The sequence below is a fragment of the Lepidochelys olivacea genome, assembly GCF_965140295.1.
Source record: "Lepidochelys olivacea isolate rLepOli2 genome assembly, chromosome: 10".
Lineage (NCBI taxonomy): Eukaryota > Metazoa > Chordata > Testudines > Cheloniidae > Lepidochelys > Lepidochelys olivacea.
In genome coordinates, this window is record NC_140420.1 from 2,959,265 (window position 1) to 2,973,163 (window position 13,899).

General features: G+C 47.0%; 1 protein-coding gene across 2 annotated transcripts in view; it reads right to left on the minus strand.

Annotated features, from left to right (window-relative positions):
* The window catches only part of PRKCB (protein kinase C beta), a 244,411-nt gene extending 230,724 nt beyond the window's left edge, over positions 1-13,687 (minus strand). For both annotated transcript variants that reach the window (XM_084641907.1, XM_084641906.1), the window contains exons 1-2: positions 13,403-13,687; positions 12,545-12,576 (exon numbers count right to left, since the gene is read on the minus strand). In XM_084641907.1, the coding sequence (XP_084498033.1) occupies positions 12,545-12,576; positions 13,403-13,572 (202 nt within the window). In that variant the 5' untranslated portion in view covers positions 13,573-13,687. The remainder of the gene's footprint in view (positions 1-12,544; positions 12,577-13,402) is intronic.
* Between the last annotated feature and the right edge of the window lie 212 nt (positions 13,688-13,899).

Here is a 13,899-nt window from a genome sequence, read left to right on the forward strand (position 1 = left end):
TGAAGATCTGGTCCAAAGAGCACAGGTACAAATATTTGACAGCACGCGGATGGCAACTGCTTCAATTCACAATTTCTACCAGTCACTTCTTGCAAATGATATTTAATCCTGAGTTTAGAGCCCTGATGGGAGGATGCCTAAACTCTGAGCGACCTGGCCCTCATCATTATTTGACTCCTTGGAGCAAGGTACCGCAAACCAGGCATAGTTTGTAAAGCTCTCTGGGGCACAAGCTGGCATTTTTTTAGTTTCTTGGCTGTGCAGCTCCTTGTACAATGGGACCCTGACCCTTGGCATTACAGAACTAGAAGCAGGTTCTCTATGGCTACCGGACCACATGCTTTCTCCTGGAGAGCGTGTTTGATTTGCCTGTGTAACCAGCGCAAAGTTCCCCTGGCTGGAGTTGTGTCTTAGGCCCCTACTCTCCAGGGCAAGGACTATTTGTAGGGCTCAGTTTTGCCTAGTGTATAGTGCCATGTATGCCTGTGGCATTGCCTGTATTTGTCAAATAGCTCAGGCCCCTGGGCGACTGCTCCAGCACGTAAGGGCAAGGCCAGGTGGAGTCACACGCGTTCTGTCTCAGAACTGTTCTCCAAGCCAGCTTAGCAGAATCTTGGCTTAACAGTGGGCTCATCTGCGTTCACAAAACGTTTCCTGCCACTAGCCCCCATGAGATTGGGGAGCCAGTGCAGCCACACCACAGCAAAGCTATTTGCGAGCAGGGATTTTAATCTTCAGTCACAGGGTCACTGTCTGGAGAACTTTTAAATTAACGCCATTCATTTCGCTTCTCTGCCCTCTAGCCCTCCTCCACCCCAGCCCCCATCTCCTCTGTCCCCAGGCCAGTCTGCCTTGGAAAACCATTCAGACGGACCTGAATGTCAGCTAAAGGCTTGTGGGGAGCTGGTGTTGAGAGGTAGGACAAACTCTTCCTTACCACAGGGCTAAGCAAGCTGCCTCCATGGCCCCTACGCAGGGCTCAAGGGGGTACATGGGAGACGACACCCTGTCCCCTTCTAACAGCAGAGGAACAATAACACTCATCTCCCTGGCATGAGTACACAACATCCCCCACAGCTTCCCCTCCTCCTCCTCGGCTGCTGCGGTGAAGACAGGGGAGCTCTTTCCTTTAACTGTTGCCCTAAGGCAACAAGGAACCTCAGAGATGCCAGAGACAGGGACAGGATGCTCCCATCCCAGAGAACAAGGCACTGCATGAAGTACCTGAATTCTTCTCCTTGTGTGTCAGTACAGAGCTTGTGCTCTTAAGAGCACAATGATTTGGGGCTCTAATGGAGATTTCTGCCAAATCCAGGGGTAGCACAACCTCAGCGTTCAAGACGTCCCTATTTTAACCGCCTCACTTGCTTTGTCTGCTGTGATGCTACTGCTGCACTGAAGAGGCTCTGTGGAGAATTCTTTTCCTCTCCTAGGCCTGGTTATCACAGAGCACACAATAGAGAAGTCAGTCTCTTAAGTGATCTGAAAGAAACCTGACAGCATCTGTGCCTCTCTGGGAGCTATTAGGACATACCAGGGGCCAGATTAGCTAGGATGGTAACACAATAGAAAGCCCCTTTGTGACCTTCAGATGTTCTACTTTTGCAGTGAATTTTTTCTCCTGACTGTGCTAAGAGCCAGCCCAGTGCAATTTCCTGAACAAATCTGCCTTGCATTTGCATTTTATGAACAAATGAGGAACGTGTTGCACACAAGACCTAAACTTACCTCTCTCCTACCAAGGCTGGTTAGTCCCCTTTTTAAAACTGCTCTAGTTCACGGACTTCCAAACCAGTGATTCGGGAAGGCAGGCTGAAGGCATTAGTTGCACAGCACTTCACTCAGTCTCGGCTGCTGTTTTGCTTTGTCCCTCATGCTGGAGCCCTGTCGCACGTCTAAGAGGATCCCGTCCCACGTTTGGACCTTGGCAGGTCGAGACCGGTGTTTATGTTAATGTGCAACACTTGAATTCTTTTCACAGCTGGCTTTTGCAGAGAAATACACCCAAACATTTATCTTTGGCACAAACCATCCCACCCACCCACCACTAGCAAAATGTCCCTTCTCATGACTGCACATATCCGCAGGCAGGAACTGGAGGCGGCCTATTAACATTTTATTTTTGACTGTACACTTTTTAATTAAGTGCACCGCATATGGATCAAGCCCTCATTGAGCTAGAGTGATGGGCAGACTTAAAAGTTAACTTTAGTCACAATGAGCACATGCCTCATTAGCTCCTAAGTTCAAAGGTGAACCGGAAATCTGCCATGAAAGTTTTAAGCATTTTACAAGTGATGTGCATTTTAAGTTGAGCAGGACCAAACATTAGAAAACACTATTGTCCTGACTGTCTGGGAGAATGGCAAGACTGGACCAGATTCCCCAATGGATCTTTTCTAATTCTAACTTCCATGAAGATCCCAAACGAATTTGAGCCTGGTTTTAAGAAGGCATACAGCCCAGCCTCCACTTCTGCATCTGCAATTAAGCACCAGTCCTGACATCTGATCTACACAGGTAAACCCCTATACCCTTGTGGAGCCCCACAGACCTTCACTGTCTAACAAGGTCCACCCACCCAGATCAGATTGCAAGATCAGGGCCTCAGATTATAGCTACTCGATTTCCTGGCACAGTAAGTTGGATGACTAAATGTTAACCCATGCACCCACAGCTAGTGCAAAACTGTGTGTGCAAAGAGATGTAATACTCTACTTTTCCAAGATCAGGTGCTGTGCACGTGCAAACACATGTTTTCAGAAGTATTAACTTCACCTCACCTGGAGACTAGGGTTCTGGCTTTCCCTGTTCAACAGGGAGAACAAACTGACCCCTAAAGGTTGTAAGATGCTACTTCATGTCCCTGCTCCCATTCCTTGACACATGACAGGAGTCTGTATGATCACATGATGCTGAGCACCAGAGCTGGGCATGAAATGGTTTTTCTGTCCCACAAAAATTTGAGATTTCCAGAGTTCTCCCATTCTGGTTGAAAAAACACAGAGAGACCCACTGCAGAACAGCCTGGTGGTTTGGGGGACTCACTGGGATGTGGGAGACCCAGCTTCAAGGCACTACTCCAACTGATTTTGAGCAGGGACTGGAAGCGGATTCCGCACAGGGACTTGAACCCAGGCCTCCCACACGCCGGTGAGTCCCCTAACTGCCAGGCTCTGGAGACTCTCTTGAAATGGTCTCAAGTTGCAGTGGGGGAGGTTTAGGTTGGATATTAGGAAAAACTTTTCCACTAGGAGGGTGGTGAAACACTGGAATGCGTTACCTAGGGAGGTGGTGGAATCTCCTTCCTTAGAAGTTTAAGGTCAGGCTTGACAAAGCCCTGGCTGGGATGATTTAGTTGGGGATTGGTCCTGCTTTGAGCAGGGGGTTGGACTAGATGGCCTCCTGAGGTCCCTTCCAACCCTGATATTCTATGATTCTATGAAATTCCATCCTGGAATTGAGAAATGTTTCCCGAGGAGAGTTTCATCAAAACTGATCCTTCCCCTTGAAGAGTTTTGGTTTCAACACGTTTGTATTTTTCTGACAAGAAGTCGTTTAGTCAGAAAACTGACCAGCTCTGAGAGGAAAAGGGGACAGGGGCACAAACCTTGAGACGTAAGGAAAAACAGCCTATTATACAAATATTTGTTGATCAAGGTCTCATTTAAGGCCCAACCATTGGATTATCCCTCCACCAGAATTCGTTACTATAGAAGAATTTAATCACAAAACTAGTGATCATACTCCGCTATTGGGGATGGTTCGGGGAATGGTAAAATACCCCTGAAGGAGCAGCAGAAGGCAAAGAAACAGATGATATTCCGTGGGCTTCATATCAGGCCCCATTACTGCTCCTTTCTAACAGGAGTACCCGATTACTGTAGCTAAAATATATTTTTTTAAAAAAGGGTGGCAGCTATCCTCTCTCAGGAGACTAGAAAGGAAAATCCATCGACGTTAATTGCAATGGGGAAAAAATAGATTTCCCTGATGAACTTAATGGATTTTTGTGCACTTGTAAGAAGAAAGGTGCTAATTAAGTCACAGCCTCTTAATGTACCCAAGTGATATATGCTGCAACGAATAGAACATTTCTACAAGGCATCTGCAGATTCTTGAAGTTCCAGAATTCCCTCCCCATTCCAAAACATGCTAAATGAATCTTGAAGGCAAATATGGGGGGGTGGGGGAAATCCAGAGCAAGACAGGGGAGAATGAGAAGGAACCATCGCCACTTGCCTCCTGCTTTAAAGCAGACTCTGGAGGAGGCCTCACTACTAGACCTAAACTCAGAGGGTGCATCTTCTTCTTTTGTGTCTGTCAAACACATTTTTAATCAAAATTCTGCAAAACTAACCATCTGGAGAAACAAGCAGAGAACTAAACCAACTTCCCCTTTCTGTTTCTACCTGCTCAATTGCACCAGTTCTAGCAACAAAAAGAGTTGGGTTCCTTGTATGCAAGCACAGTTCCTTCTTGCAATAGTAAAGTATATTAGGAATTGTTCCACCCCAGAGGCATCCAAACATTCTTCAAAATGATGTTTGCAATGTCTACAGCATTACATAATTAACATCATTTGTGTTGCAAAAGTAATTGTAGTACCATTTTTAATTAGTCTGTAGGATGACTAACATTTCTCCAGTATACCACTAAATTACTAGTTTTGAGACAACTCAATGACTGGAGTTTGTTTTGTTTTATTTCTCACTTGCAGACAATAAAGACACATTTTGAGTAGCTACATGAAGCGAGCGATGACAGAAACGAGACAGAATGTAGCATCGGAATGATTTGCAACTTTAGAATGTACTACAGGTTTCACTTCCGTTTAGAGGGCAGCAAAGGAGTGGGGGAAGGAAAGGGTGGGTTTTAAAGGCAGATACCTTCAAAGCAAGTATTTCTCTCTAAATAAATCCTTATGTTTTGAACCAAGTGTTGAGTTTGAAAACTGAAGCCAAAATGAGAAAGCTGAATTGTAAGACGAGTGAATATTTTGTTTCCAAACTTCAGTCTAAATGAAATACTTGGTGAACACACCTCAGCCAGCCTAATTATAGAGAGTCAGATAAAGTCATAAAGAAATACAAAAATTGCTGCATATGAGCTAAGCCTCCAAGAGTAAATAAGGCACTTTGTTGTATTTAAAAGAATCAAGATTCTTCTTTCCAAAAATCCTTCCCAATTGCTCTGTACATTCAAAAGGCTGCAAGCCGTAACAGGAGCAAGTTATTTAACATCCACATGTAAGTGAGTCCCACTGTCTGGCTCTTCACCTCTAGGGCAGTGGTTTGATTCTTGCCTGGGTCCGCAGACACAGAAACACGGCTCCATGTCAGCTGGCAACAAAACAGCTGTTAGCAAGTCCCGTTCCTAGAGGACACATGCCCTCATTCCAGAGCCACTGGCACTCCTGTTCGCCAAGGCTTGAATGGGCCACAGGAACCAACAGTTCCCTTCAAGCCAGAGTTGAGGCATGTTAGCTAAACAGATGCGGAGAAAAACAGACTGCCACTGCTCAGGCCATAGGAGTTCTCAGTATAAACAGAGACTTCGTTCTCCAGGGCTTTCAAACCAGCCCCCCCCCCCCACCCCACCCCAACACCAGGGTTTTTTAACTGAAAAGGAACAAAGATCATACTCTCAAGTTTCTATAGTAAGAAGGCAATTTCTGTAAAGCCTGATTACAGGTTAATTCTACAAAAGGTGCCTGGTTTTTCCCATCTCCACACAGTGTGGCAAAATACCTTGTTCGCCTCAGCAGGCTCAGTCCTTTTTAGCCTTGGAGACTCAGGATTGGGGCAAGGTGAATCCTTATAGGTCCCAGGGTCCTGCTACTCCTCTCCTCAGTCAGCCCCCTTGTGCTTGTTTTCCTTCCCTTCTGGGGAGTGAGTGCAGCCTCCCTACGGGGAAGTTCTGGTGTCTTGCTGCAAACAGCCTACTGGCAGCTTCCCTGCTCCCCTCACTCTCCCCCTCCTACCACCCAGGGGAGGGTTTAAAAAGGTCTCAAGTAGTTGGAGTCAGCTGAACCTAATTGATTCCCTAGCAACCCCTTTTCCGGCTGAACATTATTGCCCCCATGGTTCTCTCTCCTCAGTGGATAGGGAGGGGCCTTTTAACCCCCTGGGACTAATTACTCTCCCTCCCCTTTGTAGCTGTTTGTCCTGGGTTTACCACAACAGTTATTTGTGCTGTGGTAGAGCCTAAGAACTCCAATCAAGGGGCAGGGGCTCATTGTCCTCGGCAAGGCACGGACACCTTTGCCTTGCTTGAGGTGAGCAGACAATCATTAGAAGAGAAGCTTGGCTTCACTAGCAGAACCCCATCCCACTGGAAAACGCCTGGCCAAAATTTTCAAAAATAAGACCCTAACTTAGATGCCTAAATACACCTGCCTTTAGCCAAAATTAAAAAAAAAAAAAAAAAAAAAAGGAACTTAATGTCAGCCACTTGCAGATCAGATCTCCCAGGCTGCAGTCTACCACTACCTCCACCAATGCCCTTAATGTTACCACGATCAAAACATTCAATCAGGAATCCCCAGAAGGCAATGCCACTAACCATTAAAGACCATACATGATTGTCTCCCTTGGTCAATAAACCAATGGTAAGCTCATTTCCCCCACACCACCACCCCGCGTCTCTGCTCTATCCTCTTCCATGTTCTCACAGCATGGAAAGAACTCCATTTTAGAACTTTGTAAGAAGCAGCGGGAACTCAAAGTACTAAAAAAAGCCACACTCAAGGCCACATTAAAGCCTTCATACCTTTCAGCGATGACAGATCCTTATGATGCTCAAAGAGTTCCGTCTGTATCTTTTCTTCGCTTATACATAAACTGAACTTTGTTCATATCCAGCAGCTCCAAACACATCCATAGTCCCCCAGGGACAACTACATTTCCTAGTATGTCTATTTCTCAACATACATTGAGTGTTATCATTAGCTCATAAGAATCTATGGGCCGAGTTCTGTTCTTGGATAGAGCACGTATGCAAGACTCCTACCGGCTAACGAAAGCTGCATTCTTCAATCTGAAGGGAGAAGTTGCTCAACAAGTTTAAGGTACATGAGAGAGAGACCAGCAATTAGTGTGGAATTCATGGCATCTTAATCATTCAAATTACTACAAAAAGAAAAGGAGGACTTGTGGCACCTTAGAGACTAACCAATTTAATTAAGCTAATTGTTGTAGATGCCCTAGAAAGAAAGCAGGGCACAAATGAACACCTCTTTCAGCAGGTACAAGCAGAAGAAAGCAGTTTAGAAATGGGAAACATATACTTTAGTCAAGTTTCCTAAAGTCTCCTAAACAATGGAATAAAAAATAGGTGGGTAAAATATTAAACCTGAATTGAATTTGTATTGAATAAATAGAGACTCTTAAAACCTCAACAGCGATTTATTGTAAGGCACCTACGCCTACGAGAAAGGAAACTCAACTAAATGGAAACTCGTTCTGGCATGGACATCTCACATAAGAAAAAGCTATTCCTAAGGGCACAAGGGATAGAGCTCCCGACTGGAAGGCTTACGACAGTAATGAAGTAATAAGTGACAAAGGACAGATTCCATCAGATGTGTGACACATATAAAAAAGCAAGTATTTTATTTCATCTAAGACTGGATTGCTTTCTAAAACAAAGTCCTTAGACACAACAATAAAAAGATGCCGGGCAGCCAAGTCAGAATAAAGTACTAAATTCTCCCCCATTTTAGCCCTTAATCACAGCAACCGCCCAACAACTATGCTGATGGAAAGGATGGGTTTGTGGTGAAGACTCTGGACCAGGAATCAGGAGATCTAGATTAAACTCCTGATTCTGCCTCAACTCTATTTGACCTTGGACTAGTCACTGAATTCCTCTGGGTCTCAGTTCCCCATCTGTAAGAAGGGTATAACAATCCTTCCTTTCTCCAACCCTGCATTTGTCTTGTCAGCTAAGACTGCCAACTCTTTGGGACAGGGTTTTCCACTCCAGGCCACTAGCTCAATGAAGCCCCAACGCATGGCCACCGACAAGATGAGACCCAGATAGAATACAATAGACGTGAACTGCCCTTCAGTTCTCAGCTACTGCAGGAGATTCTTTATGAAGTTAAAGAACTTCATAGAGTCAAAGTTGGTGCTTGATACTAAAACAATACAACCTGGAATAATTTTAGAGTATGAAAGGCCTCTCACTGTCAACGAGAATTGCATTATGGATAGTTTCTTCCATTTAAAAATAATCCATTTATTGAATCCAATACCATGTATCCTATGACACCTGACTAGAGGGGGAGCCAAATATGAACAAAACCCCCAGTGTTAGGCACTATCCTAGCCTCATGAAACAAGATGACCAATTTGGCACCAGATTGACAAGTAAGAGGGTGGGATGATCAAGATTTAATACTGATCATTTCTGGAGGGAAAGGGACTAGCCCCTATGATTCTAGGCCTGGGATCCTCAGTTCTTTCTTCCTGCCATGGGAGAAGTTATAACCCCTCCTGGAGCTTTCTGTGGACTATTAGTGGTCTAAAGGCAAATGGCACATCCAGTTATTCCATGCCTTCAATCTCTAACCTAAAAATATTCTATATAGATTGTGTCTCTATAAACTTATTGTGTACATAGTGGAAGAGGTTTGGGCTCTGATAAAGATTAGTTCCACTGTTACTAAATTACAGCAGTTTAATCATTAAGTTTAATTCTACTACTGCCGAGAAGATTTTTCATCCACAGATCTCAAAACACTTTCGCAAGGGACATAAAAACTAAAATCCCATAGAAGTTTAATGATTTGGGAAGCAATTTGGGGGCAGGCACTGCCTATTTTATGTTTATGCTGCGCCCTGCCAAGTGAAGCCTGTGATCTGTTTGGAGCCTCTAAGTGCTACTCGAATACAAAACAACGATTTCTTCATGCTCGTAACTTGAAATATCTCAGGGGGTGGCTTATTAAGGCAAGGAGGAGCCTTTACAGACCGGGGTGGGATTTTCAAGAATGTCTAAGTGACTTAGGAGGCTAAATCCTATTGAGTCAACAGGACTTGTGCGTCTGCATTACTTAGGTGAAGAAGAACCTATGGCACCAAGTCTCAGAGCCCAGGAGCTAGAAACAGCAGTATAAACGTTCCCATTTGGGCTGGAGCCTGAGCTCTGAGACACTCCCCCTTCGCTGGATTTTAGAGCACCGGGGCTGCAGCCTGAGCAGTAATGTCACACTGCAAATTTGTTAGTCTCTAAGGTGCCACAAGTACTCCTTTTTTTCTTACTGCTACTTTGAGCACCGCAGCCCCAGCCCGAGTCAATTGAGTCAGGCTCCAAGACTCGGAGCTGCAAGCGCAGTGCAGTGCAGACATACCCCCAGATGTTTTGGAGGTCCCACCCAGGAGTCTGTAGGGTGCAGGAGAGAAGGGTTTGTTGGTAACTTTTGAACGTCAGTTGCTGTGCGTTTGCAACTCTGAGACATTCTTTATGTGCCCCACACTGCAGACTAATTTAATACTGGTTACAACCATATAACTTAAACCGTGGAGCAAGTGCTCAATAGTTCCTAATGGTTCCAAAAGAGACTGTAGAAACCTTAAATTTGTCTGCGGCTGAGCACCACAGGCAGGATGCGGCAAACACCACAGCAGGAAAGAGATTCTGCATGGACATCGGATGGTCCAAGCTGACTCTTTTCTATTAGATTTTGACTCTCAATTATGTTATAATTCTGTGGACACTTTTGGCCATGACGTGGCACACAGCAAAAACATTGTAACATTCCATGGGTAGCACAGAGGTTAGCCAGTGGTGTAGTGGTGCAAAATGAAGTGGGTAAATGAACTCAACCTAAACTTCATGTTCCCCAAATGAGAAATGGGTAAACTCGACTTCGCTGCTGGGTATAACCGATGCCAGGTGTGGGATGGGGGAGAAGCACTTGCTGCAAGGCTAAGCCACAAAACACTCCACTGGAGTAACCTGATGAGTGACTCTAAAACCACGTACAAATCCTCAGAGCAAAGGCTACAGATCCCTGGCGAGACACTGACCTTGACTCCCACCCCTACGACTTTCTGTCAAGCAGAGAAAAGCAGGCACAAAGGCTACAACATCAGACCGGGCCTTTAGTCTGATCTCTGAGTTTCTTTGGTTTTGCTAGTTTAAGACAGACAGACCCATCATATAAGTGGCAGATGTTATGCAGCTCTGGATGAAAGGCAGCATGAGTTAAGCTGTTACGAGTAGATTTTATTGGGAACGATCTCCAAAACCCTAGCGTCTAGGAGAGTTTCTGCAATGATCCCATCAAGTGTATTGGGACATTAGAACTGGCCTTATTACAGTATTTTGGAACCTTTGTTATAGGCCAGAAATAGGCCATAATAAAACCTCTCCTCTGAAACTCCCTGGCTTCCAGAAGTGTTGTAGAGACAGGTGTCAGACTGGGTTCAAATCTTGAGAAAGGTTTCAAAGTAGCAGCCGTGTTAGTCTGTATTCGCAAAAGGAAAAGGAGTACTTGTGGCACCTTAGAGACTAACCAATTTATTTGAGCACGAAAGCTCATGTTCAAATAAATTGGTTAGTCTCTAAGGTGCCACAAGTCCTCCTAATCTTGAGATAGTGATCTCATGCCTCGAGTTTTGTTTCTGTGTCACTTTCAAAGTCTGACGGAGCTCATTTTCTGGTTCTGATGCAGATGAAGTCTGCCAAGACTATCTGTTCTTGTGAGATTTCATTCCACAGAGCCTTCAGTCTCATGCAAAATGGCTGATCTTGAGAGAAAGCCACCAGTCAAAATGGATATTTGGGGACAAGATTTCACGACAGCAAGATTTCAGTGCCATTAAAAAAATAAATCACAGCCCTGATTGGACTTCAAACAAAACTCCAGCCTGATGCAGATCTGAACCAAACCGCCTCAGCCAATACCTAGTTACATTGTATGTGCAAGTATGTTACTTAAATACATTTAAGTATTTCCATGCATAAAGATCAAAAATAAAGTGACAACTGCCAGCCACCAAGTATAAAATCAAGCTAAACCAATTTCATGTAATAAGGACACATCATAAATCCCTGAACACAAAAAATCCCCAGCATTATCAAAACATGGAGAGTTCTGATTATAATAACCCTAGAGTCAAGGGGTTTGTTTGTTGGTTTGTTATAAAGCCTTATTTTCCAAGCAGTTTAACTCAGGGCTGCATAGTTAAACAATAATCCCAAAACCAGACAGCCGATAGCTAGTTCACAATGAGCCACACGTTTGGATAGTAGGTTATGTACATAAAAAGTGAGTTCACCTATCTCCACTGCTTTCCTTGGACCTCACCTATATTTCAAGTGATGAAACATGACTAGCACTCAGTTTAAAAGCATTGACCAATCCCTTAGATATTAAGGTGGGAGGGGGGAGTGGAAATGACTAAGCTACTTCATTGTGACTGTAGCTTCTGCATAAATTTTGACTCGATTCCTGATTCCATCATCCACCCGCAACCCACACCACTTTCAATAATAATATTCCTGAAGTGGTAATTTACATGCTAGGCTGGAATAGCTCCGAGAGTAAAGCCAATCCCTTTATCCAATACATATTCTGCATTAATATCCACCTGATTGCAGGGGGGAGAGACTTGTTGGGAGGGGTCTGGGGGAAAGGGCATCGGCCAAGATATCATTTACTTAGACTAAGTCTCTTTGCACACTGCCTAACACAGGAGCTCCCATCATGGACTAGGATCTCACTAGGTGTAACACAATAATAACGATAAACATCTGCTGTCCATCCACTAACAGGGATATCAATAGCCACCTAGTGCAAGTCTGTTCTCCACCCAGCACACACTCCGAAGCAGTGGTGAGCCTTAGGTCAATGTGGTTGCATTGGATGGTGGTGCAGGTAACACCCATCCTTCGTTGCTGCAGAGTCCCCCCTCCTACCCTGTCTGAGTAAAGCTACAGCTGAGAGGAGTCACTGGAGCATGTTGAGGAAACTCACTTTTAATTAAGTCATCAATGAAAGTTATTATCAAAAAGGAACCATTAAGCGCCCCACACCACCCCCAACAGAAATAACCAAAAAGGGAAGCAAAGAGTTTGGGCTGACACACTGTCATTGCACTTCCCCACCAGTCACACCACCCACCCACACTTCCTGGCTTTTGTCAGTATCTGTCGGCACCTTACAGCTACTTAACCAGAGGGGGCTCTTGGTTTTGTTTTTCCCAGCTTTGTCTTATATGCTCTGCACACATCTCATGAAGGGAAGCCCTGGCCCCCCAGGGAGCCCCCGCAGGGCACAAGCCACCAGGCAGGGAGCTGCTCTGGCTTTACATCAGCACAGTGAAAACCTGAGCACTAGGCTCCCACAGGGCTTTTCCCAGCCACATTTGAGAACTTCAAAGATGCTCTTTAGGAGGCTTAGAGATTCCCCTGTTTGCAACACCCACAGCAGACCATGGCAGAGATCTCACACACACACTCAGGCCTGTTTGACAGGGGACTCCCCCCGACACACATACAACAAGGTGAAACGCAATACAGGTGAAGCACCTACCTTGACACTGGAATCCTTGCTTCCCAAACCCCCTGCAAAGGGAAAGACACACACAATTAGCATCCTCAGTGCATCAGCCCACACACTAACCCACCCACCCCCGCCTTCTCCCTGGGTTGAGCTTCCCCAGTGACAGCCTCTCAGATCCACACATCTGGAGCTGGAAGGAGAGTGACAGCAGCTGGCAACCTGTTCCCAAAGAGCTGCTCCCCCACAGGGACATTCATCCCCCTGGGGATACAGGCTGGGAAGTGCCCAGCAGCTGGTTCAATGCTGCTGAAACAACCCTCTGGAGGATTTGTGCCCTGCCCCTGGGGAAAGACTGGGTGCACCAGGAAAGCAGAGGGGGGTGGGATTTGGGGAGAGGGGAGGCTCTAGTTTAACAGTCTTGCTCCCCAGCTGCAGGGAGTGAATTTACCAGCTGGAAGCAAGGGGGGGGGCACACAAGGGAGCACCCGGTAAAAAGCAGGTCCTTCCTGTTGTGTGAGGTGCCAGGGAGGAGCAGAGTGAATGTCCCAGAGAGCTGGGCATGCCCTGGGGTGCACAAAGGAGGAGCCCCAGGGAGACAGGGGTAGCTGGTGAATACACAGAGTCTATACAGGGGTGCAAGGGGGCACAGAGCCATACAGACAGACCCCTAGGAGAGCACCTAAGCCAAGGGGACACCGGTGTCCCCCCATGGGACACACAGCCGTGGGGGGCGCTGACAGGGCTCCCCCCAGGGAGCACGGCGCGAGGGGGCTGGCAGCGCGCGCCAAGGGACGCGGGGCTGCGAGGGGCCCGAGAAAAGCGTGCAGGGGGCTGCGGGGGTCCCGAGCGGTGGCCCCGGGCGGGCGCAGGGGCCCCGGGCGCACTCACCAGATGAAGTCGGTGCAGTGGCTGCAGAAGGTGGGCTGCTTGAAGAACCGGGCCGTGAACTTGTGGTTCTTCACCTCGTGCACGTTCTTCTGCCTCAGGGCCCCCTTTCGGGCGAAGCGGACCGGGCCCTCCTCGCCCTCGGACCCGGGGGCGGCGGGCGGCTCCGCCATCCTGCGCTGCTGCCCGGCGCCTCCGCCCCTGCTCGCCCGCGGAGCCCGAGCCGCGGCTGGTGCGGATGCCGCGCGCGAGCCGGATGCAGCCGCCCGGCACCTCTGGCTGCAGCTGGGCAGGGAGAGCGAGAGACCCTGCCCGCCCCGCCCACTCATCTGCATAGGGCCCGCCCACTCCTCTCCATGCGAAGTCCCGCCCCGCATCCGTATTTGCATAGCCGCTCCCCCTGCACCGGCGGCGCGGCTCCTAGCTCCGCCCACCGATTCCCCCCCCCCCTTACTTGCCCCAGCCCCGCCAGCCAGGCTGCCAGCCCCGCCCACTCCGCT